The 26,122-nt window shown below is 44.5% G+C and overlaps 1 protein-coding gene across 1 annotated transcript; it reads left to right on the top strand.

Moving 5' to 3' along the window:
* Positions 1–2,198: 2,198 nt before the first annotated feature.
* Positions 2,199–21,571, top strand: kcng2 (potassium voltage-gated channel, subfamily G, member 2; the record flags this gene model as incomplete). The annotated part of the gene is made up of 3 exons (XM_083646102.1): positions 2,199–2,972; positions 19,440–19,886; positions 21,097–21,571. The coding sequence occupies 3 exons, from the start codon at positions 2,199–2,201 to the stop codon at positions 21,481–21,483; spliced, it is 1,608 nt and encodes a 535-aa protein (XP_083502228.1). The 3' UTR covers positions 21,484–21,571.
* Positions 21,572–26,122: the final 4,551 nt, after the last annotated feature.

Here is a 26,122-nt window from a genome sequence, read left to right as displayed (position 1 = left end):
CAGATGCCTTTGCAAAATAAAAGTGAGAAATGGTCCGAGAGCATGGCTTCAGAGACGTGTAATTGGATCTGAAGTGCTGCTTGTCTCAATAGATAATGTGAGAAGAGCTTTACTGTTCCATCGGGGAGTGACGACACTCATGGTTCTGCCTGAGTCCTTCAGCCAGCCCAACTTTTTCCCATGCATAAAATAAATGCACGAGTATGCACGCAGTCGGCTATGATCAGTTTTTCCATATCCAATTTCTGTCTCTAAACTGCATCAAGGTGAAAGCATTTTCATTTTCCCCCGTGAAGATCCGCTCTTTCTTCTTGGTCCGCTTGTTATTTTGTGTCATTAGTTCTTTCAAAAGTTTTCTCTGCCGTCTCGGTCGGTGTTGTGGTGGAAATGTTTTCACCATCAGCCACAAAAGACAGGTTCACAAATGATGCCGATTGCCGAACGCTCCTGCCTTCACAAAGGGCTGGATGTGTTTTACCACCTAAATACCACCATGGCGTGTAGTGTGCCATCGACAAGCATAAGATAAGAAACGGGGTGCATTTGGTTTAATAGTGGTGCATGTTATCTTGTCTTTTTTGTCAGTCTACAGTTCTACCATTAGCTTCAAGTCGGCACAATCAATGAACAGAATTGAATGACTTGTATAAATCATATAAAAAACAAGCATAGAAGAGAAGAGAGGGAGGGAGGGAGGGGAGGAGAGAGTAGAGAGAGAAAAAGGGAGAGGAGAGTGGGGGAGAGAGGAGAGGGGGGGAGAGAGAGAATTCCCTCTATATGTATCGCAACAAATGCTTTGAATATTCATGAATCCAGAAGCTTGTGTTTTCATAAGCAGAAGCAGATTTCATATAAATGAACTATTGCAGCATGGCTGAACTCGACCTATTTCACATTATGTTTACCTCACTTGTGCTGTACACCAACATACATTATGCTGTACATTTCTGTTCACATCCAGCCCAGTGTGTTTGAGTTAGGTCTGCAGGCTGTTGTTGTTGTTGTCAGTCCAGTTATTTGAAAGAAGTGAACTTTGCTAAACAGTGCTTTAAATGGTCTCATTCCAGGGCCTGCTGATGCGTTAAATAGAAAAACAACATTATTAATTCCTCTGCATGGGGTTCAGGCCACATTTGACATCAATTTGTGCCTCCCTGAGTTTCCACCGCAATTAAGACTTAAGAAGAAAAGTTTTCTTTTCCTGACACGTCGTCCCTGACAATGTCATGGAGCTGTTTTCACTCGTGGGTCTTGCTTAGTAGACTGTTTCTTTAGTTGTGTTCTAATTAGCCTGAAGGCTAAGTTAAAGCACCTGCTATACACATTGTGGAGATCAGACTGATGCACTATGTAGAGGCATTTGCATGTTCTCTCCGTGTTCGCCTGGGTTTCCTCCCACAGTCCAGAGACTTGTGAACGGGGGGATTTGAGACTTTAAATTGCCCATAAGCATGAATGTGATTGTCTGTCTTATCTGTGTTAACCATAGACTGTAAAAAGAGATGGACAATTTGAAGCCTCCAGTTTGGTGTTTTGACTGCCGCCATCTTGGTTCTCCCGCATGTCGCGCGAGACCAAGGGTTTCCCACAGAGCCGCCTGGAATTGGTCCGTGATCAACAAGCTGTGCGATCACTGGACAGAGGACCGGTCAATCACCCCCAAGTCTTTTTTTATCGTCTATTTTACTCTAAACGGGTGAGTTACATAACAATTCACCCCCTGTACAGTTGTCATGAAAGGTGAAATCAGCTATACAGACCAAACCCCTTTTTTGATCCAGGCTGTAAACATGCTTATTTATGCTGTAAACTCTGGCATCTTAACATGGGGGTGAATGGGGACTGACTCTCTTTTGCAGCCAGCCTCAAGTGGCCATTCGAGGAACTGCAGTCTTTGCTTCTTCTGCATTGGCGTCAATGTGGAAGTAGAAAGCTGCCCCCTCGGTGTTAACCCTGTCCAGAGTGTTTCCCTGCCTTCTGCCCAATGCATGCTGGGACAGGCTCCAGCCAGCAGTAACCCTGAATAGAAATAAACATGTAAAGTAAACTAATGAATGTAATCATTGACCTGTCTTTTCTCTCACAGAGACCTGCTGTGTTGTTGAATGGGTGACAAGGTCCCGGTCACCTCCGTCACCCCGTGAAGCCCCCTTCCCGTCGCAGTGTGCAGGACAGAGTCCCCCAACTGAGAGGCAGGGATGTACCAGGAAGTGGCCTTCCTGGCGGGCAGCACGGAGCACCAGTTCACCACCTTCCACTTCAACCCCAGGGAGAAGGAGGAGGTCATCCCCAAGAAGGGCGTGTTCTACAAGCGTGCGCAGCTCCTGCTCCAGCCGCAGCCCCGCCAGCCGGAAGGCGACGAGGCGGCGGCCATCATCAACGTGGGCGGCATCAAGTACCGCGTCCCCTGGTCGACGCTGGAGGAGTTCCCCCTGACGAGGCTGGGCAAGCTGCGCGGCTGCAGGAACGAGGCGGAGATCATGGCTGTGTGCGACGACTACGACGGCAGCCGCAATGAGTACTTCTTCGACCGCAGCCCGTCGGCCTTCCGCACCATCGTCACCTTCCTGGCGGCGGGCAAGCTGCGGCTGCTGCGGGAGATGTGCGCGCTGTCCTTCCAGGAGGAGCTGCTGTACTGGGGCTTGGAGGAGGACAACCTGGACTGGTGTTGCCTGCGGAAGCTGCGGCTCAGGCAGGAGGAGTACAAGGAGCAGCAGCGGCTGGAGGAGGAGGAGGTGGAGCTGACCTCGCCGCCGCAGTCATGCGAGGAGGCGGGGCAGCCGCCCGGGGTGGGGGCCCAGGAGGAGAGCCGTGCAGGGGGCTGCATGCGGAGGCTGAGGGACATGGTGGAGAACCCGCACTCCGGCCTGCCGGGGAAGATCTTCGCCTGCCTGTCCGTGTTGTTTGTAGCCATCACCGCCGTGACACTGTGTGTCAGCACCATGCCAGACCTCCGAGAGGAGGAGGAGAGGGTGAGTTCAGTAACCTAGCACTCTGAAAAAATAAATCAGCTGAAACACATGCTCCATGCAGGGAAACTTGAAAGTGTTACGCTAAATTCGCCAGCCGGGAAAATGCATTAAATTAGGCTATAAATACTACATTTTAATCTTGTCATTTAACGGTTAATGATCGGTTAACGATGGGTCGGTTGTCGGTCAGGGGGGGCCTAGCGCCGTGGGAAAAAGTGAATCATTATTTTGAAACAAATAAGTACTGAGTGATATGTTACTTTTTTGAGTACACTATCTTCTTTACGGCTCATATTACAGTATGGTTTCAGGGAAAAGAGCAGGTTTTCAACATACTATACAAGGGAAGGAACCCCAGTCTTGGCACTTGCATCCCATCCCATCACTCTTAGGGATGCATTACTTGTGTGTAGCTTTACATCTACAGTAGAAGTCAGATTATGTTGATGCAGCGTCCCACATGCAGAGTCTTCTTGGGCCTTATTATAAATCACGGTGACAGAGACAGAGGCGATGGCTCAGGGACAACGAGGCTTCCCCTCCATTCACTTGAACAGCAGATTACTGAGTATCTCTGCTCACTGTTGCTGCAGCACGCCTTCCTTCCTGCCAACACGAGAGCCGTGTTCTCCCAGATGCATTTCAGAATTGACAGAGCATGTTCAACACAGAGACGGACCAAAGATGATATATTTGTCTTTCAATGCGTGTGTCGTCTTTTCCTAGATGCATCTCTCAAATTTGCACTTCAATTCCAAATTTGCAAAATCCCACAGATGATAATTCTCCCAGTGCCATTCATTTTTACTTCACTCGCTTCCAAAAATGACTATGGAATAAGCTCATTATTGTTATATAACATGATAATTGTGCAAATTGTAACTATAAAGTCATATTCCTTTAAAGCTTGTTTACCAACAAAGTGGGGACAATAAATGAAAAATGCATTAATTTATAGTCTTCAATGCTGCATTCAAAGAGATGAGTTTCAAAATCAGAATCAGAATCAGAATCACTTTTATTGCCAGAGTATGCAAGTTACGTACGAGGAATTTGTCTGTATGCAGCGTAGCGGTCAGGTCAATTATACAGAGATAAGAAGTAGGAAAGATAACTAAAAGACAATCACAACATTGCAAGTGCAATCAAATCGAATATATATACAATATGTACATGAGTGGAGGAGTGTACCGTGGATATTAAATATGAATTTACATTGAATTTACATGAATTTACAGTTTGAGTTAAATATGAGTTTACATTGAATTTACATGACATTTACAGTCTGAGTTAAATAGCCATTAAAAGTGGATTCCAAGTGGAATCATTTCATCCCACTGGCAGATTTTTCACTTGGTTTAAGAGTAGAAAAATAGGTTTTATGGCCAAATATTACATGGATATTCGTTCAGTGCAAGGCTTTCAGATGCAAATATTGTTTTTATGTAAACTTTTTTACAGCGTCAAATTACACTTGGGCTTAGCTGTCTTTTTTTATACTCGCCCGCTGTTTGCAGGATCACATGCACAATCAATTTGCTCAAATCAAACGAAAAACACAACAAAACTTTAATTATCTCCACGGGGAAGTTGGGTCATCACAGCAGCAAAAACAGTAATAACCACAAAGAAAAACGGAATGTAGAAAAAAGTGGTTATTTAAAGAGAATGCATCTGACAATGTTGGGTAGAAATGTGAGAATAAAATAACTATACATTTAACTTGTAGCCTTTAGGTCCCTAATTAGCTCTGAAAATGAGAGTGCAGCCACATGTTGATCTGAGCTCACAGAGACTGAAATATTGCTACCTAAGGCTTCCTTCCGATCCCGCTAAATAAATATGTTGTGCTGCAAAAGTGGAGCAAAAACCAAATGAAAGCTGATGATCTCTTCCTCTGAGCCTTTCAGATACTTTATTTATTTATTATTATTATTATTTATTTATTTTTGCCTCCGACACTAGCGTTCCCGCTCCAGAGTGTCTTTGTATCCAGCTAATTCACCTCTTGAATGACATCAATAAGGCTCTGAATGATTAAAGAGAAGCCCAGCGGCTCCTGTCACTATCAAAGGGGGCATCTGCCTCAGCCGGCTGGGAGGGAGGGGGACCGCTACTTGTGAAGTGCGCCGGCTTCAAAGGGGAAATCAATCAGGAAACAAAACGTGTGAAAGCCCAACAAAGACCCACTCTATAAAGTCTGATCTGATCTCCAATTACACTCTATGAAGTGTCATCTGGAATCACATACTTGTGTGAATCTACAGCACCGGCTCAGCTCTCGATTGGAGATGCATCAGAGGTGCAACAATTGGGACTAGGGACACTGGAGTGTTCGCTTTGTTGGCCAGGTCAGATCAATGTCATTCGAATTCTGGTGGCATAACGGCACTGAGATGCATGAAAATGTAGGTGTGGTTCGTTAGGAGTAAGAACGTAATCTGAACAAACTACAGGAAACGACCGCAAAATGCAAGGGTGATGGTATCAGGAGACGGATGTTGACATCTGATAACCGATAACTGATAATACAGTTCCTCATGCTTGGAAAGCCTAGCTAGCAGAACAAAATGAAGTCTGGACTTGATGCTCATATCCAGCTATTTCTTCATGTGTTCTTAAAGCAGCTACAATAAGGAACTTTCATTGTGTGTTGATTTTAGCAGCCCGTGTGGACAAAAGCGGTAGTGTTCTCCCGGAATAAAGATTGCATTTCCTGAATCCTGTCTCCTCTGTCCCGACCAGCGGGTCGGCCGAGCTGCGACAGGCCGGCCAGGGTGGTCTCATTTGCTGCTGTAGGTCAGATGTGAGGCTTCAGTATTAAATTTAGATGGTTTTATAACCAGTTATGTTCCTCATAGCTGCTTTAATGGAAATGAAGGTAAATAACAGTAAAGAGTACAGACATAGATCTTCTGTTACTATCTAGATGGGTCACCACAGGCTCCGCCAATTCTAAAAAATTGGTAGCAGCAAGTCTCCCAAATGGTCACGTGGTCACCTCTCCCCTGAAGTGTTGTGAGAAGACTGTGCCTGGTGATGCAGGGTTAGTGCTGACCTAGCAAGCTAACTTGAAATAGAGATTGTGAGTTCCCAAACTCCACACAAACCACACACATAAACACAAAGCTGCCCGTTGTTAGGTCAAAACTGTTGAAACTAAGATATTCCATAAAAAAAAAAATCTAGCCACAGATTTAGCTACCTAATACATTAACGAACTTCAGTTTTAGCTAATCGCCCCCTGCTAACATGAGTTCCTGTTGCCAAATCTCTCGTGACAGTGTGTTGCTGAGATAGAGACAGGTCTTGAACAAGTTAAATTTTCTCCTGATCTGTCTGTCTGAAAAATGCCATTTTAGTGTCAGAATATTCTGAAGATATGTGGCTTCAGAGAAGGCGCCGAATAGTTAAGGGATCTGTCATAATCTGCGATCACGTTGACTTTTCCCATTGACTCCAATAGACTCAGACCTGGCGAAAACCTCCTAAGTGGACGTGTCCGTGGAAAGCCATGGGCAAAACACGCGTGCCAAAATGACAGGAACTGAGTTGAAGTTGGGCCGTCTTGCTTGCAATCCCATTGTCTTTGGTACAGACAAGTCCATCATGGTAGCGACTGTAATTGACTTTGTTTTGACTCCGCCCCCCACCAAAATCCCAAACCAGTTTACCAAACCTCTGTCCAATCAACAAGCTACTTATGAGTCATGTGACATTTGTTTACAAGTCCTGCTGGCTCATCATTAGGCAGTGTGAACCGAAACAAACCAAATAGGAAAAATTCATCAAAGTAACCTTTTCCACTGTGGTTCAGCCCAACGAAAACAAGCTGTAGGTGTGATGGCACTCGGGATGTACAGTACGTGCCACTGCTGTGCTACAATGGCAGCACAAGAGCACTTGATCAACAGCCATGGTGTGTACGGAGGTGTCAGACAGAATTGGCTGTGGAATGTCCTCCTCTCTCCTTGTTACCATGTTAGGAGAGGAGAGGAGTTGGGACCGGCTCTGCACAGCGACGTAGGTGCTCTGTGAATGGGCTTTATTTCCTCATTTGCACTAATGTTGAGCATAGCAATTATGCAGCTAAACACTCCAGTGAAATTCGGCCCAACTAACTCGGTGATGGCCAAGGCTAATTACCAGCGGCTCTTTCAATTGAGTTCACCCACTCATCTTCCTCCATTATGGCACATCCTAATATCCATTAGCAGAGCTTTGATAGCCATTTAAATCTGTGTAGATCCTCCCTGTAGGTAATGGAAACTAATGAAATTAACATTCCCTAAGAGACCATTTCTAGACTTGAATATGTTGTGTATTTATTGTGTGTAATGTTTCCGAGACTTCAATTATCAAATAATTATTATTAATAATTATTGTTATCAATAATACTATGAAGGCATGGGGACAGTAACATGTCAAAGTCTTTGTCTTTGCCAAGTTTTATAATATGATAAAGCTGCCAATAAGCCAGAGGAGAAGGAATGGGCCTAGCCTGGTAAAACCATCCTGATCACGTGACCTTGGTTCACATTATGTTTCGCTGCACGGATCCGTCTGTACTTCTAGCCGCCCACGTCGCTTTCAGTGGGCGGGAGTACTTGCTTTGACAGACAAACTCCTTCAGCCAATCAGCGCCAATCAAACGTTTGCCAAAATGTGTTTTCCACCGAGAAACCCCACTAGTGCATAACTTTACTCTTGTTATTACGGCTGTGTTTGCTCTAACTGTAACGTTACCACTCATTGCTTCGGGAGACGCCATTACTATTTTTTCCCGGTGGAGCGGAGTCCCTGATTGGCCAGGGTAAGTGATCAACTACGACACAGTCCCTGACTGGCCCGGTTACATTGTAATTTCAGGAAATCGGTGTGGGTAGTTAGAAGTCCAGACTGATCTGTGGCGCGATGTGAAGTTGCCTGATCAGGATGGTGTTGTTTGTGTAGTATCGTAATGTATATAATCTAGTAAAATTTATTATAGTAGTATACTGTGATGATGCTATGTAAAGCCCTTTTAGGCATGATTGTGTGATAAGGGGGCTATAAACATAATTGACATACAAACATTACATCACTGAACTGAGCTGATGGTCTTACCAGCCTAGAATGGAGCCATATTCACAAAATAATCTGAATAATAGTTTGCCAAACAGTGGAGGAAGGAAGTTATCCGGCATAGACACTATCGACTGAAACAAAAACCAGATGATTTTCTTTGTTCAAAAAGTTTTAGGGAGCGATGGAAAGCACTTAGCCTGCCTGTCTAATCTAATGTAGCTCTCTGGGAGGGATTCAATGGCTGAAAAATCTCCCTCTCTCCCTGTCTCCATATGAAGAACGCACACGTACAAAAAAACTATCAAGCATTTCAGATTTATAGTCCCGCTTCCACACATTCTGGATGAATAGGCGATTAAAGAGCTCAAGTGTTTTGTCGATTTCCACATTTTCTCCCCCTCTAAATGGCTTACTCTGCATCTTTGGAAGCTCTGGTCCTGTTTCATTTATCTGTGGATCTAACATCTCGGTACCTCTGCTCTTGCCCCCCCGCCTGTACACCCCATTCTTTAAAAGGCACCCTAACCATATGTCAGCGTTGAGGAATGGGGAACGGAGCTTAGAGGGTGTGGGGATGGGCGAAAGAGAAATGCTATGCAGTTGCTGTAAGAAGTAGAGATCATTTGGTCTTAGTCTTTGCTGAATAGACATAAGACACACATCGTTCATTCCCCATGGGTACGGTTTGATGTTCATGCTTCACGATAAGTAGTCCCTCATATTGCGGTTATTTGTGTAGAAGTTCTGATTTTCGGAGTGTGTTCCTACTGTGAGTTTCCAGCATGAGTCAGGGATTTTTTTTAATGTGCTCGCAGGAGACTGAGCCTGGTGAAAAACAATATAGCCAACCTACTCTAACTGTCTTGAAGGATGCTATACAGATATCAGAGCTCAACTATTTCCAGTATCCATACGGATATTATTATAATACCATAGAGGACATGGGTGTCCAAACTTTTTTGAATGGGTCCCAGATTAGATAGTTAGTTAGATAATGTGGAAATACTTGGGGGCCAGCTGCTTCTTGCATTGGGTTATATACATCAGTGGTTCTCAAATGGGGGTCCGGGGACCCCCAGGAAACCGTGGCACTTTGCCAGGGGGTCCGCGAAAACTTTTCAGGAAAATAAAAATAAAAACCTTTTTTTGTGTGCAAAAGCTTCATAGTTCAACGAAAATATTTTATGCTTTAAATCTAAAATGGTTCATGGATTACATTCTAATCGAACAAATGTCAAGCACGTTACTGTGGAAAAATTAAGCTTAGCCCAAAATCACAAATCAGAATGATGGGGTCCCTGGTATATTTTCTATCTTGCAAGGGGTCCTTGGCTGAAAAACATTTGAGAACCTCTGATATACAGTATAGCCTACGCACTATAAAGGGAAATGTTTGACTTATTGGAATATCACTTCAATCATATTTTTGAAGGGAATCATTTTCAGCCCTGTTGACTCGCCTTGCTCATAAATGTTTAAAAACTCTCCTCCTAATAATGAATCAGTAATGAAGTGGTGTAAGTGCTTTGTGGATCGAATGAGTTGACTCCGTGTGTCCATCCATCCATCCATCTTTAATCGCTTATCCATCCGGGATCGGGTCGTGGAGGTAGCAGTTCCAGCAGGGGACACAAAACTTCCCTTCCCCTCGCCACATTAGACAGCTCTAACTGGGCCATCCCGAGGCATTCCCAGGCCAGCGTGGAGATCTTGGGCTCGATCGTTGCAACGGCCTTAAAACTGCGCTTAGCGCCAGGCGCAGCGCAGATTAGTGGGTGTGGACCAGCGCACTCAATATTTTGGTGTCGCAACTACACGCGGCCTTAAGCATTATAACCACGCCTTTTAAGCATAGAATTATTCACACCGTGCTCATTGGAGAAGTGCAGTAAACAAATCACAATGTCCCTTTCATGTTCCATTCCACGGAGTGATCCAATCTGGTCAGAAAAGCCCGACCAAAGCGCTCTGAGCTCCCCCCCTCCCTCTTTCATCCCCGTCTGTCTCCATATATATTATTACATATTATGATGCTTCTCAAACCAATCTCACTGCAGTTTAAATACAGCAAGCATGTAAATACGCTACACTATAGCAAGATCAAAGTGAAAAGAATGTTCTAAACGCATCGGCTAGAAAAATATAGCCTATCCCTGGATGTCATGATGAGATTAGATTGGTGAAAGTTTGGGCAGAATGATATCGTTTTCTCTCGCTACCTTTTCTTCTCCCCCACTGTACAGGTAGGATGATGCAACAGCCTCTGAATGACAGGGGCTCAAAACTACGGTATAACAACTTTTTTTCATCTGTCATTTTTGCCTGTCTGACGCGCGAGAGAGAGGGAGTGAGAGAGAGAGAGAGGGGGAGAGAGTGTGAGATCGGCAGAGGAGAGCTGCGCGTAATTATGCACAGTAATATCCGCGGCGCACTGAATAAGGCCTGGTTTGAAAAGTGCTAAGCGCTAAATTAACGCCAGGGGGGAAGATAGCGTTAGGCCGGTATTTAAGGCCGAAACGCCCATTCTGGCCTACTCTGGCACTGCGCCACGCCTCTTCGGCGTAAAGCGCATTTCGGGGCCTAAAAACATGATGCTATCTTCCCGAGTCAGGCGCAAAGCAAGTTTTTTTTGCATTTAACGCCTGTTTAGCGCCTAAGGCCAGTGGGAAGATAGGGCCCATAATCTCTCCACCTAGCCCTCGGTCTGCCCCGTGGTCTCCTCCCAGCTGGACGTGCCCGGAACACCTCCCCTTACCAGATGCCCGAACCACCTCAACTGGCTCCTTGCTACGCAAAGGAGCAGTGGCTCTACTCCGGGTCCCTCACGGATGACTGAGGTTCTCACCTTATTCCCAATCCCAAAGGAGATGCCAGCCACCCTCCTGAGAAGACCCATCCTTCATGACCATAGGTGAGGGTAGGAACGAAGATCGGCCGGTAGAGAGCTTTGCCCTGACTCTGTGTGTAATTGTGACAAATTATACTACAAACCTGAGCTATAAAGGCCAAAACTTTATTTATGAGACGGCTGTTTCCCACTCACTTGCTTTCTCTCTCTCTCTCTGTCTCTCTCTCTCTCTCTGTCTGTCTGCAGCAGTAAGCTGGGGTTTGCTGCATCTTAACCATTTTAACATAGAAGAGAGAGAGATGGGGTGGGGCACTGAGGAAGAGAGAGCGTACTCAGGACAACAGCCATCAATATGGTTGTAATCGATAGCAACTTAGATTAGGTCTGATTAGATAAGAATGAAAGTGTAACGACCCCTATGGGGAATTTGGGTTGTTGCAGCAGCCATGAATAGGACATAAATAACAAAAGTATAATATACAGTATAAAGACACAGTGGCTTTATTCACAGATCTGCAGGTTGAAGCGGATCTGCAGCTATTCATTCATAGACTGCATGGACGTAGCCGCCATGAATGACATCACCCATTGTTTTACTTCAAGGTTCGTTGAGAGGTCCTCACCGTGTTTTGTAAAACCTGGGTTATATTCATAACCTGGAGTTTTACATCAAGGTTCGTTGAGAGGTCTCTCACGATGGGCTCTGACCCAGGGATTGTGGAACCGCCCGGGCCACCCGGGCCGCGGCCCGGGTACTTTTCAGTTCCCCAAAAAAAAAAAAAGATTTTTTTTTTTTTTTTTTTTTTTTGATTTTTTTTTTGATTTTTTTTTTTACAATTAAACCTCATTTACTTATTACACTCGACTGATTGTTTTTCAGATGTGATGTGAATCTAAAGTGAACTAAACAAGTCAGATCCACTATAAATGTTTTTCAGTAGATGCTGTGATGTAGCCACAAGAAAGGTGCAATATTAATGTTTTTCAGGAGATGGCGATGTTGCTAGCTATAGGTTCTAAACAAGAAATGTGGTTCAAATGTTTACAGTAGTTTTCCTTTCTTGCTGCACTACAATGTTACAATGCTGTGAGACAGGCCCGGCGTTGGAGGGGGGCCTGACCGGGCCGGGCCCCCCCATTCCCTAAACTGGCCCCCCCATTCAATTTTTTTTTTTTTTTTTGTGTGTGCTAAAAACGTTTTTCCGTTTTTCTGTTTTAAAGTTTAAAACGGAATCTGGCTGTCATTAGGCATTGATTAACTGAATGCTATTGCTAACTGTTACTTTGAACCTCCATTTGCAATGATTCTGGCTGGATATTAATTAACTATTGTAAATTTGTCACAATGAATGCAATTTGTGCACAATGTGTAAATACATTTAATATTAATTGTTTAGGCCTATTTGTAAAGTCACAACACATTAGAGATGTGTGTAGTTCCTCATAGATTTAGCCTCTTCCTTTTGCTCTCAAATGCACCAGTTTGACGAATTTTACTTTAAAATGTACAAAATCTTCTTCCGGGGGAGAATCCCCCCGGACCCCCCTTGGCCCCCCAAGCTAGGGGCAGGCCCCCTCTGTAATTTGGTTCTGGAGCCGGGCCTGCTGTGAGACGGAGCTAAACACAAAAGATGCAATATTAACACATTGAGTGCCACAGCGCTCCAGTAAAATTGTCTGCAGCCTGTGCCAGATTCACTTCCATTCAGTTGAAAACAGCTATAGAATTTTTTCTATTAGGGCTATATTGACGGGGCTGGACTTTAATGAAACATTGAACACTCCTGCTTCTTCCAAAGAAGAAATTTTGTTTCTAGACAGTTCCATTATGAAATGACAGCCTCTGAAAAAAGTGCACTTTCAAGGGTTTTCTGTCATTTTTTTTTACTTTCCAAGATATAGTCACTTTTATGAATACCTTTTGCACTCTAATTTCGAGCACATTCACTGACTCTGGCTGGTGTTTTCTGATGTGGTGGCGTGGTGTGGTTTCTGTGCAGCCTGCGTGCCCCCCCCCCTCTCCCCCCCCCCCCCCCTTCTCCACCTCTGAGCTGTGTGCTCCTCCCCACACGCACAGAGTTTGTTTTCTCGACTCCGTTTTTGCCCCGGACGGATCCCAGCGCGCATCAAGGAAATGCAAAACGCGACTGAACGAAAAGGCTTGGCCGTTCGGCTTCGGATGCTGGCTTTCTGGCAGGGAATCGTGTGTGGAGATAGATAGAAGCATAAGAGCTCAGTTGTCAGCGCGGATGCAGCCGAGCCCACTCTCCGCTGCAGACAGAGCAATCTATACGGCTCTCTGGCTGAAGCATGCATCGGTTTCCTCTTTGATCACGTCTTTCCCTGCTGTCTCATGCACAAAGTAAAGGATCTGAGGTGGGTGGCGCAGCTTCCCTGTCGATGTTTAAGGTGGCGCCGTGTGATCCCTTGAAGGGATTCATGCTCACTGGCTAGGTACGACCTTAAACAGCAGAATTATGATTAATTATTAATTATGATTTTAGGACGTCCACAGACGTCCTTGGCACTCCTCGTTACATTTTTTTAGGACGTCCAGAGACGTCCTTGGCACTCGATGTGTTAATAGTTTTTCATGGGATACTCAGTATTTAATATTAATACTAATACTAATAATAGAAAAGGAGAAGATACTGAATAATGACATCACAACAGTATAATCCTAATGTTAATTTAAAATTAAATATTCTTCTAAATATGGATAAAAGTCCAAAAAACAAAATTTTCTTCGGCGCTGCCGAGATTCGGGGGGACACGCCCCCCCGACGGGGGACACGCCCCCCCCGACACGCCCCCCGGCCCCCCCAAGTTCAGATGCGTTCCGCTATCCCTGCTCTGACCCATCGTGAGAGACCTCTCACCTTATTTCGTAAAACCTGGGTTATATTCATAACATGGAGGTTTCTGGACTCCCAATTTGAAGCCTTGAGTTTTGTACTGTGACCGACGCCATCTTGGTTTTCTTGGAGCCAGAAGTGACCGAGAAGAGCTGCAGCGCCATCTGCTATTTGTCCGTGACCGGTGACTGGACAGGCGACCTGTCAATCACACCCACCCCAAAGCATAGTCCACTTTATCTGCGTGGGTTGAAGCCAATGCCCTGTTTTATAGTCCGTGTGAGTTATAGCTGTTATTTCAGGCTATCGAAAGATAAATTCCCTAAATTATTTGGGAAAAATTGGATCAATTCATCCTCCTGGGCCCCCTGGTGGTGGTGGATCGGATTAAAATCTTTGAAAAACTCCAGATAAAGGACCTATAATTGCATGCTTATTGAATCCACATTTTGCACAGAATACTCTCTCTGTCTGGCTCTCACACACAAATTGTTAAAGAACAGTGTTGGTTGGCAAAATCGTGAAGTTCAGGAAACCTCAGTCTTCCTTCCATCTATGTGCAGAGAGATGTTTTACTGTATAAAGCTGCTATGTTTCTATCCAACTGTCAAGCGAATTTTAAGTCGATTTTGGACAAAAAACTAAAATGCTTATAGGCTTCCTGAACAAATAAAGTAAATCAGAAAAAAACACATGAAGACAAGAAAAACGTAAAGTCTTTATGAGGCGCCATCATGTATTGGTCAATTCCCCCACCCCCAATTTCCCCCCCTTTTTTCTCCCCAATTGTACTTGTCCAATTTCCCCCCCTGCTGCCCCGGTCGCTGCTCTACCCTCTGCCGATCTGGGGAGAGCCAAAACTAGCACCATGCTTCCTCCGACACATGCACAGTTGCCAGCCACTTCTTTACACCTGACCAGCAGGATATAGCACGTGGGAGGATCACGCTATTCCCACCATTCTGTTCCAATTCGAACACGACCGACCAGAGGAGGCGCTAGTGCAGCGACCATTGTGACAAGTACTATTTTAATTGCCATTTATCACATCATCATTTATTTATATTTTATAATTTTTTGGCTGGTCAACTGCAGTTCTGCACGATTTTTACTCTATCGTGTCCACAAAATCATTTGTGTGTGTGTGTGTGTGGGGGGGGGGGGGGACTTGCTTGGATCATGCCCATGTTCGAACTCGCCCTTTATTTCTATGCCAAATACATGCATGTAAAGTTTTGTGACTGCATCTTGTATGGTTTTGATGATATCACGGTCACATCCACAGGCAGACAGACATACTGTATAAACCTGGCGAAGCACTCAAAACTGCTTCTGTGGTAGTTTCAATGTAGCTACAATGTCTCCAGGACCACATTTGATCTCTCTCTGATCACATGCACGCACGCACACACGCACACACACGCACACACGCATGCACGCGCACGCACACACACACACACACACACACACACACACACACACACACACACACACACACACACACACACACACACACACACACACACACACACACACACACACACACACACACACACACACACACAGAAAACAAAGAGAACCTTTAATGGCTTTGATTTCATTGACGCCTGCCAACTGTTGGTAATAGAGCCATTCTCAACTCATATCTAATTGGTTTCTTTGAACCCATTTATCATGAATGAACACAACTTGCCTATCAGCTTCATCACTTCATGTGCTAGAACATCCAAGTATGTCAACCACAAAATAGAAAATAACAGATATTTTTTTGACAAATGCAGCTTTTTTCTCGGTCACACTGAGGAAGTTTGAGGTTTCATACAGAATATATCCCCCCCCCCCCCCCCCCACACACACACACACAGGTGTCAAACAGCTTCATTTTCAGAAAATATATTTTTCTGGCAAGATGACAGAACTTGTCAGCAACTTGTTATAGTTGAAAAGATGATATATATTTTGTATGTAGGCTACACATGAAAACATACTGTGTTGTGCAGAGTGAGTGATGGGTTTTAGGTCATACATCTTCATCTCTTCATCTACGCACATTAGATAGACTCAATATGAATTTATTCCATCCAATTTTGTTGAAGGTCTTGACCTCAAACACCCTGCGGATGCACAATGCATTTATGCAATCGCATTGGTGGTGAAGTCTGCATCATCTCTGTAATGCATTACGATGAGACGAGATTGCCCGTTTCATGAGGAGATGTTTTCTGGAAGACGGCTGAAAAGCTTTGCAAGTCGATATGACGGTGCGGCCGAGCGATAGCCTAGTGAGGCGAACATAACGAGAGCGGTACATAAATGGAGTTTATAAAAAATCATCACACCCACTCAAACATCACTCCTCTGTCTGCGGGATCAGAGTTCGGCCTCTGCGTGCTGCGGTGTTTGCTTTGCATGCTTGTCTTCCACTGTGATGGGGTCAGAGTCCCTGCGGTCGGTGAAACGGATAATGGTGTATTTTTAATTTGATCCTCCGTGGTTCCCGCGCGCATCAGAGGGCCATTCGATATGGAGATGGAGGGAGTGGAAGATGCACTCAGCTAGAAAGCTTCAAACAATAGCCTACAAATACGGCGGGCAGATTTGAGTGGAAAGGGCCCAGCATGCATCTGTTTACGAATGTGCCACACTCCCTCGTGGACGCGCTAGAGCAGGATAGCACAGCGGCAATGCTTGCACATAATGGCGCGCGTGTTGTGAAAACGAGCGAGCCCCATCATTTGGACAGCGAGACATTTCCTATTTATTTGCTTTGCGTCTATACGCTTATTACGTTGAAATGTGAAATGACAGCGTGTGTCGTGGTTAGATGACAGACTTTGTTTTGAACTTCACTTTGAATTGCCGTGTCCTGTAGCGCTTAAATCTCCCTACTCTTCTCTGTTCTTTCAACTGAACATTACTGGGAAATTGGTAGAAAGAAAAAGAACAAACCACTACATTTGTACACCCCAATTTTAAGGCTCTCAATGGAGCGTGACGATTCAAATCTGGATCGATAACTCCGACACCAAACTGTGTATAACGTTCCGTAGAGTCACATGGAAAATAGTGCGATCCTCCCACGCGCTATGTCCTGCCGGTGAAACTCCTCGCTGTCAGGTGAAAAGAAGCGGCTGCACGGCGACTGCACATGTATCGGAGGAAGCATGTGCTAGTCTACAACTCTCCCTGGATCGGCAGATGGGGTGAAGCAATGAATGGGACAGCAGGCAGAATTGGCCAAGTACAATTGGGGAGAAAATGGGAGAAAATTCTGCAAAAAAAAAAAAAACGCTGGAAAGAAACAGAAAATATGATACTGAAAACATTTTTTTATGTTGTTTAGACGTCTAGAAGTTATTATTGCCTAGCATTTTTTTTTACTGCATACTAAAAAGAGGCTAGTTGGCTGGATATAATCTGTCCAAATACTTTTGGCATCCTGAAATGATTGGACTGTGAACAGAAATTGCTTGAGTTTTTAAACTTCTCCTCCAATTTGGCTGAAAATCCCCCTCAAACCACAGCTGCCAATCCATTCACAGTTATTGTATCATTTCACGTTTCAAAATAATAATAACACGCGTACGAAGCCAAAATGTCGCAGCTCGTTAGCTGCTGTCCAAATACCTGGAGCTCACTCACTATAGAGGGCTTGTGCCGCTGTGTTGAAGCAGAGACCCGACTGTCTATTCATTGTGAATTTTAATTTCACTCTAGACTTCCCCCAAAGGAGCCTTTCTGACTAAATAACACTGAAATGGAGAACAGAAGACATTTCCATGCTGTTTTCACTCCTTCTCAGTGTGCAGATAGCAAACTTGATAGTCTCCGTGGATATACCACTTTCCATCATGACAGTTTGTTCACCTCAAGTGCCTCAGCTAAGCGTAATAATTGACGTCATTCCAATATGCTATCTCTCTTCTTTTTTTCTTCTTTTTCTTCCATTATTTACCGAGAATATTGCTGCCACTATTGTCAAAGCCTCAACCCTCGAGGCAGAGGTTTACGTTGGGCCTTGATGGGTTTATTAAGTTTCATGACTCAAGGGCAAAGCCCAGAGTTGACTTCTAAAAATGCATGGGTGTCAGTCTAAATAGGAAGCCTTTCTTCTCACTTGTCTTTTTGTGGAGATGGCGTTTCCATGCAGCAGTGAAGGTTGACTGTGCAGGTGGTATTGTCTAGCTTACACACTCAGTGATTCACACGTGGGATTTACCCTGTATAACCGCAGTGCTCCACTGTTCCCAGAGCTGGGAACTAGCTGCTGGCTGATGTGAACCAAAAATCACATCTTTGTATTTTTAGGCTGAATGGCGATACACTATATATGTTGGAGATTCCTACTATTTTCTACGGAGTGGGCCAAATGTTCAGTTGTGAGTCAAAGCCACATGTGAGATATCACAAGCACTTTTATTAAAACAAGACTGTGATTAAAATACAATCCTTCCTTGACTATTGGTGCTTTCACAAAATATTTACACGAGTTCCCTCACTGTTTCTCATGAATGGCTGACCCATGTACAACAAACAGGTGGTTGATTTGGAAAACACTCAAAATGCTTGAGATATAACTAATAGCACCTTATGCCAAGAGACTGCAAAGCTGAGCACAGGAGAAAGTGAGGATCAAGAGATTGTTCGGTCATTTATAACACTTACATTAAATCTGCAAAGATGTAAAGGTTACTCTTGCAGTTTTATTTCTATTTCCAATCTCCTTCAGCAGTGACATTCACAGTAATCACATATAATTATACTTTCAAATATTTATGATATTTAAGCAGTCTTGAAAGAATGGATTATTATTACCAAAAGCGAGGATATTTCAAGCTTGTCACACGGTAAGTTTAAGAATTCATACTGAAGTTACATTTGACTCAGCCATGACTGATCCCAGTAAGGAAACTCATTTCTCTAACATCATCTGACTAATACATCTAGTCCGTTCACCACTTGATTAGCTACTCAAACTTGATTCCTGATATTTTTCCTCACCAAGTTATTCTACTAAATAAAATCATCATAGTCATATTTAATAGCTTCATGAATCTTCCAACACCGGGCGTCCGGTAGTGCAGTGGTAGATTCCCTGCTTACCAACACGAGGGTCGCAGGTTCAAGCCCCCGTGTTACCTCCGGCTTGGTCGGTACAGGCACACTTGGCCGTGTCTGAGTGTGGGAAGCCGGATTTAAAGGTATGTGTTCTGCTTGGTTGGGCACCTGTTTGGTGGTGAGGAACTGGGGGGAATAGCGTGACCTTCCCACGCCCTATGTCGTGTCGGTGAAGCTCCTCGCTGTCAGGTGAAAAGCAGCTCGCGACTGCACATGTATCGGAGGAACCATCTGCTAGTCTACATTACAACTCTTCCCAGATTGGCAGAGGGGGTGGAGCAACGGCCGGGACAGCAGGGGGAATTGTTCAAGTACAATTGGGGAGAAAAATAGAAAAAACACTTGATAAAGAAATTAATCTTCCAACACTTTGGAAGATTGGATCAAAGCCTCTCATTTTGGCTTTGAAATTGATTCTTAATAATTACTGACTTTACGCTGCACCTTCGCCTTTCATGCTTATTCAAAGCACAGTCATCCTTTGCTGTTCACAGCAACTAGAAATATTGTGTTTCGTGCGTTCATTTCTAGCGTGCCTTGCCACTCCTTAATGCCTGCCTATGACTTCCTCCTCTGCAGGGCGAGTGCTCCCAGAGGTGCTACAACATCTTTGTGCTGGAGACGGTCTGCGTCGCCTGGTTCTCCCTCGAGTTCCTGCTGCGCTTCATCCAGACGCCCAGCAAGTGCACGTTCCTGCGGACGCCGCTCAACGTCATCGACGTGGTGGCCATCCTGCCCTACTACATCACCCTCATCGTGGACGCTCTGTCGGTGGGCGAGAAGCCCGGGACCACGACCAAGAACAACTACCTGGAGAAGGTGGGGCTGGTCCTGCGTGTCCTCCGCGCTCTGCGGATCTTCTACGTGATGAGGCTGGCCCGCCACTCTCTGGGCCTGCAGACGCTGGGCCTGACGGTGAGGCGCTGCACACGAGAGTTCGGACTGCTGCTGCTGTTCATGGGCGTGGCCATGGCACTCTTCTCCCCCCTGGTGTTCCTCGCCGAGAGCGAGCTGGGCGCCAAGCAGGTGAAAAATATTGTTTAAAGGAACACAATTCTGTCATTATCTCCTACTCAAGTGGTTCTCAAACTTTTTTGGCTTCAAAAAAGTTCCCCTTTCCTTGATTTCTGAATCCAATTACTCCCTTTACCCAACTACAACATTTTGCTTCGAAAACTGTAAGAGAAAACTATAGCATAGGTTGAGTCGATGTCTTGTCATAGATGCTGGGGTAGCTGGCTGGGGGCGTGGTCAGGGTGGAGTAAATCCTCCCGTTCTCCCCATTCAGCATAGTTAGCATTTAGCTGCTAGCCCAGCCCAGGCAGACGAGATCAGGGATGTAACCCCCTCTATGTACCTGCTCTAGAATCCCCAATCCTGTAGTGTAGGTCTCAATATTGCCGGCAGCAAGCCCTCTGTGCCACCAAGTCAGACTGATTGAATGAGGTTTTCGCAAGGCTCTTTCCTCTGGCTGTCGACATTCAAAACTGACTGAGGATCGAACCCACAACCTCAAAAGTCACTGAGGCTCAAACCCACAAGCACCAAACTGCTAGACAGCAAACCAACTCTCTGAGCTAGTGGGTCATAGTGATTAAGACTAGAAGATTAAAGTATAGTCTTTATGCATCTTAAAATATGTTTTGAAGGGACCTTTCAAGTTGAATAGTATTTGAATTATATTAATATGACGTGAGTTTCTATTCGCCTTGCACAGAAAACCTTTTACTTTTATACTTGAGTACATTTCAGAGCCTGTACTTTTTTCCTTTTACTTGAGTAATTAAGTTGAATCAGTACCTCTGCTTTACCAGTCTTTTTTTTACACAAATAACTGTACTTCTACTTAATCAGAGCAACATTGTGATTAAAACAAATTATACGTCTGTGCAATAGGCTAGGCCTAAATAACTCAGATATAGGGTTTGCAATTGTAACGTTCCATATAATGAAGTATCTCATGCTTGTTGATTTAATGATTGTTTTGCACCTGCTGCTCACGTTTGAGATACTTCTGGCTCGCCTGGAAAGAAGGTGGGAGCAGCCGAGTACAGTCAGCCAATCAGAGGCAGAGAGGGGCGGGTCATGCCTTCGCCTAGCCTGGACATCATGGGAAAAAAAATATCGCGTCCTATTGCAGCTTTGATGAGGTGATTGAATTGGGTGAAAGGTCATAGGTGAGGAAGTGAAGAACTATGGGAGTTTGAGTCCAGTAAACCACTCTTTTTCTACACAGGAGTTCACCAGCATCCCCGGCAGCTACTGGTGGGCGGTCATCTCCATGACCACGGTGGGCTACGGGGACATGGTGCCCAGGAGCATCCCCGGCCAGGTGGTGGCACTAAGCAGCATCCTGAGCGGCATCCTGCTCATGGCGTTCCCCGTCACCTCCATCTTCCACACCTTCTCGCGCTCCTACCTGGAGCTGAAGGAGGAGCAGAGCCGCGCGCTGAGGCACAAGCCGGACTCTCAGGACAGCACCAAGTCCCAGAACAGCGAGGACTCACAGGAGACGGACAGTATCGTAGAGGCTGCCGCCGCCGCCGCCGCCGCACAGCGCAGGAAGTCCATGGCCGTCGCCTCTCAGAAGGCCGCAGAGATCCGGAGTTCCGCGCAAACTTAGCCGCTCTGTCTACCTGTCGCCTGTCTGTGTTCGAGTGGCGAGCCTGGAGGGCTGCGACGCACAGCGCTGGGACTTCACAGGTGGCAGGCTGGAGGATTGTGATTGTGAACAGGGATGAGATTCTATTTTTTAGAGCTCGGGGGTCTCTGCTTTGATCGTGTGGAGCACTTGAGCACAGTGTATCTGAGTTTGACTGCAAAAGATGGGTAGAATACAATATCCATGATTAAACAACGGAAACGACTGGTCATCTGAGATTTAAAAAACTGACAGAGACACTACTCAAACTGGCTGTGAATCAGATTTGAGATACGTCAGTGCAGTGGGAAATTGATACCAAAACATCACATTGTTATTCAGACCTCGGACTAATAGTTTATGTTCCTCATGTAGCTGCATTTTGACAGGAGGGGATTGTATAAAAACAGATGTGTTTGCTGAGATGTCACACCTGCAGTATAAGGTTGTTATTGAAATATCATCTCCTTATTCTGTATTGTATTTGGCCAAAACAAATAACCTATTGTAGGCTGGGCCCTCTTATATAAAACATCCTAGGTGATGATGTCAGCACATTTATTTGCTATGAAGCTGAGCCTATAGGCAATATAACAACTATGATTTATCTGACTTTTTGGGAGTCTGAACCATTGCTCACCTCACCCAATATCTGAGGATTGGCACCAGAAACTTCTCTGTGTCTCCCTGTAGCTCTGTCCAGTGGGCATGCTAACGTTTGAGCATGCAGTATTTAAACAGCTGATTAGCATTATCCAAAGTATGATGCTAAAACTTTGAGTAATGTTTATTCAAAAAACTTTAGCTGTCTGGCTATGTTAACTCACTTATTGTGTAAACAAAAACAGCCTACTTAAGAGAGATCTTCTGCCACTAAGGTGCATGTTCCCGCACACATTTAAAGTCTATTTTACCAATTCCCTAAAAAAGTCTGCCGGGTTTAGATGCATTCAGCATCTAAACCCGGCAGCCTGCTGCAAGCTCTCAATTTGTAACTTTTAGGATAATGATGCCAATTGCCTCGGGTGTCTTATCACACTGGACAGAGCTATCTACCAGAGACACACACATAGATTTTGGTGCCAATCCTCTCGTCACGTATCGGGTAAGGTGACCACCAATGGTCCAAAAAATCCAGAGAACTCCTTTAATTCAAATGAAACAGATCTAACAAGCCCACACAACATTTATCAAAAGTCTTCTGGTGAATCTCTTAAAAAGGGCTTACTGATTACTGACAATTACCCAACTTCAGACAGTGAGAGGCAGGCCAGCTACATTTTAGAAAACAACAGATCTGAAATAATAAGTGTAATATCAGTATTATGACACACATGCACACAGGATGGGCGACAGTGAGGATGACTGTTACATGGCATGAATGGGTTGTTAGTGTGAGTGGCACAGGAAGTAAAGTTGTCTGGTTGAAGCATCATGGTGCAATGTGGACCTTGTTCATTTACACTCTGTTAAGGACATAATAATCAGTTCAGATATTGCAAATACTTTTTATAGGCTCACATGCTTTCTTCAGGTAACTGCAAATAAAGCAATTCATTTTCTTAGAATTCAAGTGGAGTGCCTTTTATTTTAAAGGGTATACACAAGATGCGTTGCAAAAACCCATTCCCCCAAATTGTCATGTTGGAATGTTTCAATGCTAGGAATAAGGGCTGGCAGTGTTTCCACTATCATTGCCTCTACCATTCCCAATGGGACACCCACACCCCCCTGAAAGAATCAGACAAGACAGAGAGGTTAGCAACCTAGATAGCCTGACACAGTTCTGTTGACCATCTTGTCGTTTCAATAGAGAGGCAAAGTGAACGTCACTTCCCGCTTCAGCACTGTACCAGAGATTTTCTTCCGCAATTTATTTTCCCATAGACATTTCGTAAAATGCGTATAAAAATAGTGTAATGTTATGCGGTCTCTCCTGTTTCTAAATATATCTGAACCGTTTGGTTTGAACAAGTAAAACTTTTTATACGCATTTTACGAAATGTCTATGGGAAAATAAATTGCGGATGAAAATCTCTGGTATAGTGCTGAAGCAGGAAGTGATGTTCCACTTTGGCTCTCTATTGGATCATTTCTTCTTGAAGCCCCTCCCCCCCCCCCCAAAAGCAGCACACCTAGGGGGAACACTGGGCTAGAGAAGACCAGTTAGTTCATTTGGCCCATTCACTCTCGCTTAAGGCAGTCATTGGATCAACTAACCCTTGAAAAAGCATGGAAGCATTCCAACAGAGCCCTCTTCTCTCCACAGTACTATGATATAGCTACACTATTTGGAGTTGATGAAATCCCTCGATGAAAATATTATTTTGTCGAGGATTGGATAGTGCAATATAATAATCTATAATTTGAATATAAACCCACCTTTTACAGATTTCTGTATGCTTTGATCTATAGACCAATAGACTAGACAAATTATACGGAATATCTGGCCCTCAGTGTGCTATAAGATTTATCAATTTTATTATACACAAGGACACTGCAATTTTCAAGACCATACTTGGGCAATTCCAACATCCCAAATTAATTTCAGTCTGTGGCCGTGATTTCTCCCACATCCGTTATGAATAATAAATGGATCTGTTTCCAGGAACAATGTTGGCTGTATGCACTGTAAATCTAATAAATACTGACAGTGCTTTAATGAAGTGAATAGCTTAGATCAGAGCCCGGAGATCCTTTTACCAGAAGCCCCCTGGGACCACAACCATCGCACTTCCAGCACTGCTTGGTCAAGCTGAAGGCCAGGCGAATGGAAGCAAAACAGAATTTGCATGATGTCCATAATCTATGGCAGTTTAGTGAAGATGAGTGCACTTCACAGCATGTTTCCCAAAGCCAGAAACAAGAACACCCAAGTCCCTCATCTATAAGGTCAATGAGGTTTTCAAGCTGTCAACAAATGAGAGATTGCCTTCTTGGACGCTGATGTGGGTGCAGACTGCAGAGGCACATAGAACAAAGTGTCACTGGAGTGGAAAAGCTCATTTCATAAGTCCATCAAGCCTCCCATTCAATGCCATTGGAGCAGCTCCAAAAAGTGTCTCTTGATAATGCCACATAGAGCCAGATTTGATTTGAAAAATGTGCGCAAGACCACAAGTAGGAATCCACTAGGGTTTCACAGACTAGTCGACACTGCAGCATAGTCGACCAATTGTTCCTCTGTGGTTTTAAGAATAAACAATATAAATAAATAAATAAACTGAACAGATTTGTTCCAACAATCATTTTTTACATGATGCCATGTTAAATAAACTGAATTGAAGGTATTTAGAGAAGGAAAGACTCCTGTCTATGTTGTTACTGCAGTCAAGCAGGTGGCATTTCCAGCTCAGACAAGTTGCTGGGGTTTAGTGGCTCATTTGTGAACAGCTGCCTCTCAGAGCCCATCGAGGACTCTGCTACTTCACATACCCCCAGGTTAGTCCCGCCTACATTAGTCCTCTCAGAGCCCATCGAGGACTCTGCTACTTCACATACCCCCAGGTTAGTCCCGCCTACATTAGTCCTCTCAGAGCCCATCGAGGACTCTGCTACTTCACATACCCCCAGGTTAGTCCTGTCTGCTACTTCACATACCCCCAGGTTAGTCCTGTCTGTTACTTCACATACCCCCAGGTTAGTCCCATCTGCTACTTCACATACCCCCAGGTTAGTCCTGTCTGCTACTTCACATACCCCCAGGTTAGTCCCGTCTGCTACTTCACATACCCCCAGGTTAGTCCCGTCTGCTACTTCACATACCCCCAGGTTAGTCCCGCCTACATTAGTGAACCCTTTACGGGCTGTTTTTGAGACCTTTTTGATGAGAATTGCACATTTTTATTGGGTGAAAAAAATACGATATATCTCCTGTCGACTACTTTTTGGGAGTAGTCCATGACTACTAAAATGCAGTAGTCCTGAATGCCCTAGAAGCCACATTGTTATTTGTAAAGCTGGGACCTGAGGTACATTAACCCCTGGTGGCGTGCACTGTGCAGTGATTTGAAGAGGTTTGAGTTGACAGCAGTCATTTCTGCACAGCGCAGTGCTTTGCAGTACTGAGAAAGCCTTGACCGGCACAGTCAAGGATGTTTGTCACGCTGGGAACATGGAGCTCATTCACACCCACGTAAAATTCCAGAGGCACTCGTGATTCATCGACTGTAGAATACACAGCTTTATTTTGCTGTTCTGGCTTCATGAAGATGACCCTGAGATCACATTGTAGTTGAAAGGCAAACTACATTTCTATGAATGAGGGCCTATTTTCTCTCTGCTTTTTCACTCCATCCAGGGAATAATATGGATTGGACATTCATGTTCTGCTTTGCAGACGCTTACAATCAAACAGCCCACACATTAGTAGAAAAATGAAAAACCAATGCATGCAAATTGCCATTCTTCGAAAAGATTAAAAGCTAATCTTTAACACGCAGAAATGTTTCTGGTAATTGCACTGTGAAAGAAAGACGTTGCTCAGAAAGAGAACATTGTGAAATCTGGCTCTGCATTTGTAAAGTGTCTTATCAAACCCCCCGCCCCCCCTTCTCCTCCGCTCGGCTGGTACATCTTTTATGAGTAATGTTTGGTCTCTGTACCAGCAGAGTGCTCCATG

The sequence above is a fragment of the Poromitra crassiceps genome, assembly GCF_964638095.1.
Source record: "Poromitra crassiceps genome assembly, chromosome: 11".
Taxonomy (NCBI): domain Eukaryota; kingdom Metazoa; phylum Chordata; class Actinopteri; order Beryciformes; family Melamphaidae; genus Poromitra; species Poromitra crassiceps.
The sequence above is the reverse complement of the archived record's forward strand: the minus strand, read 5'-3'. Positions and strand labels throughout refer to the sequence as shown.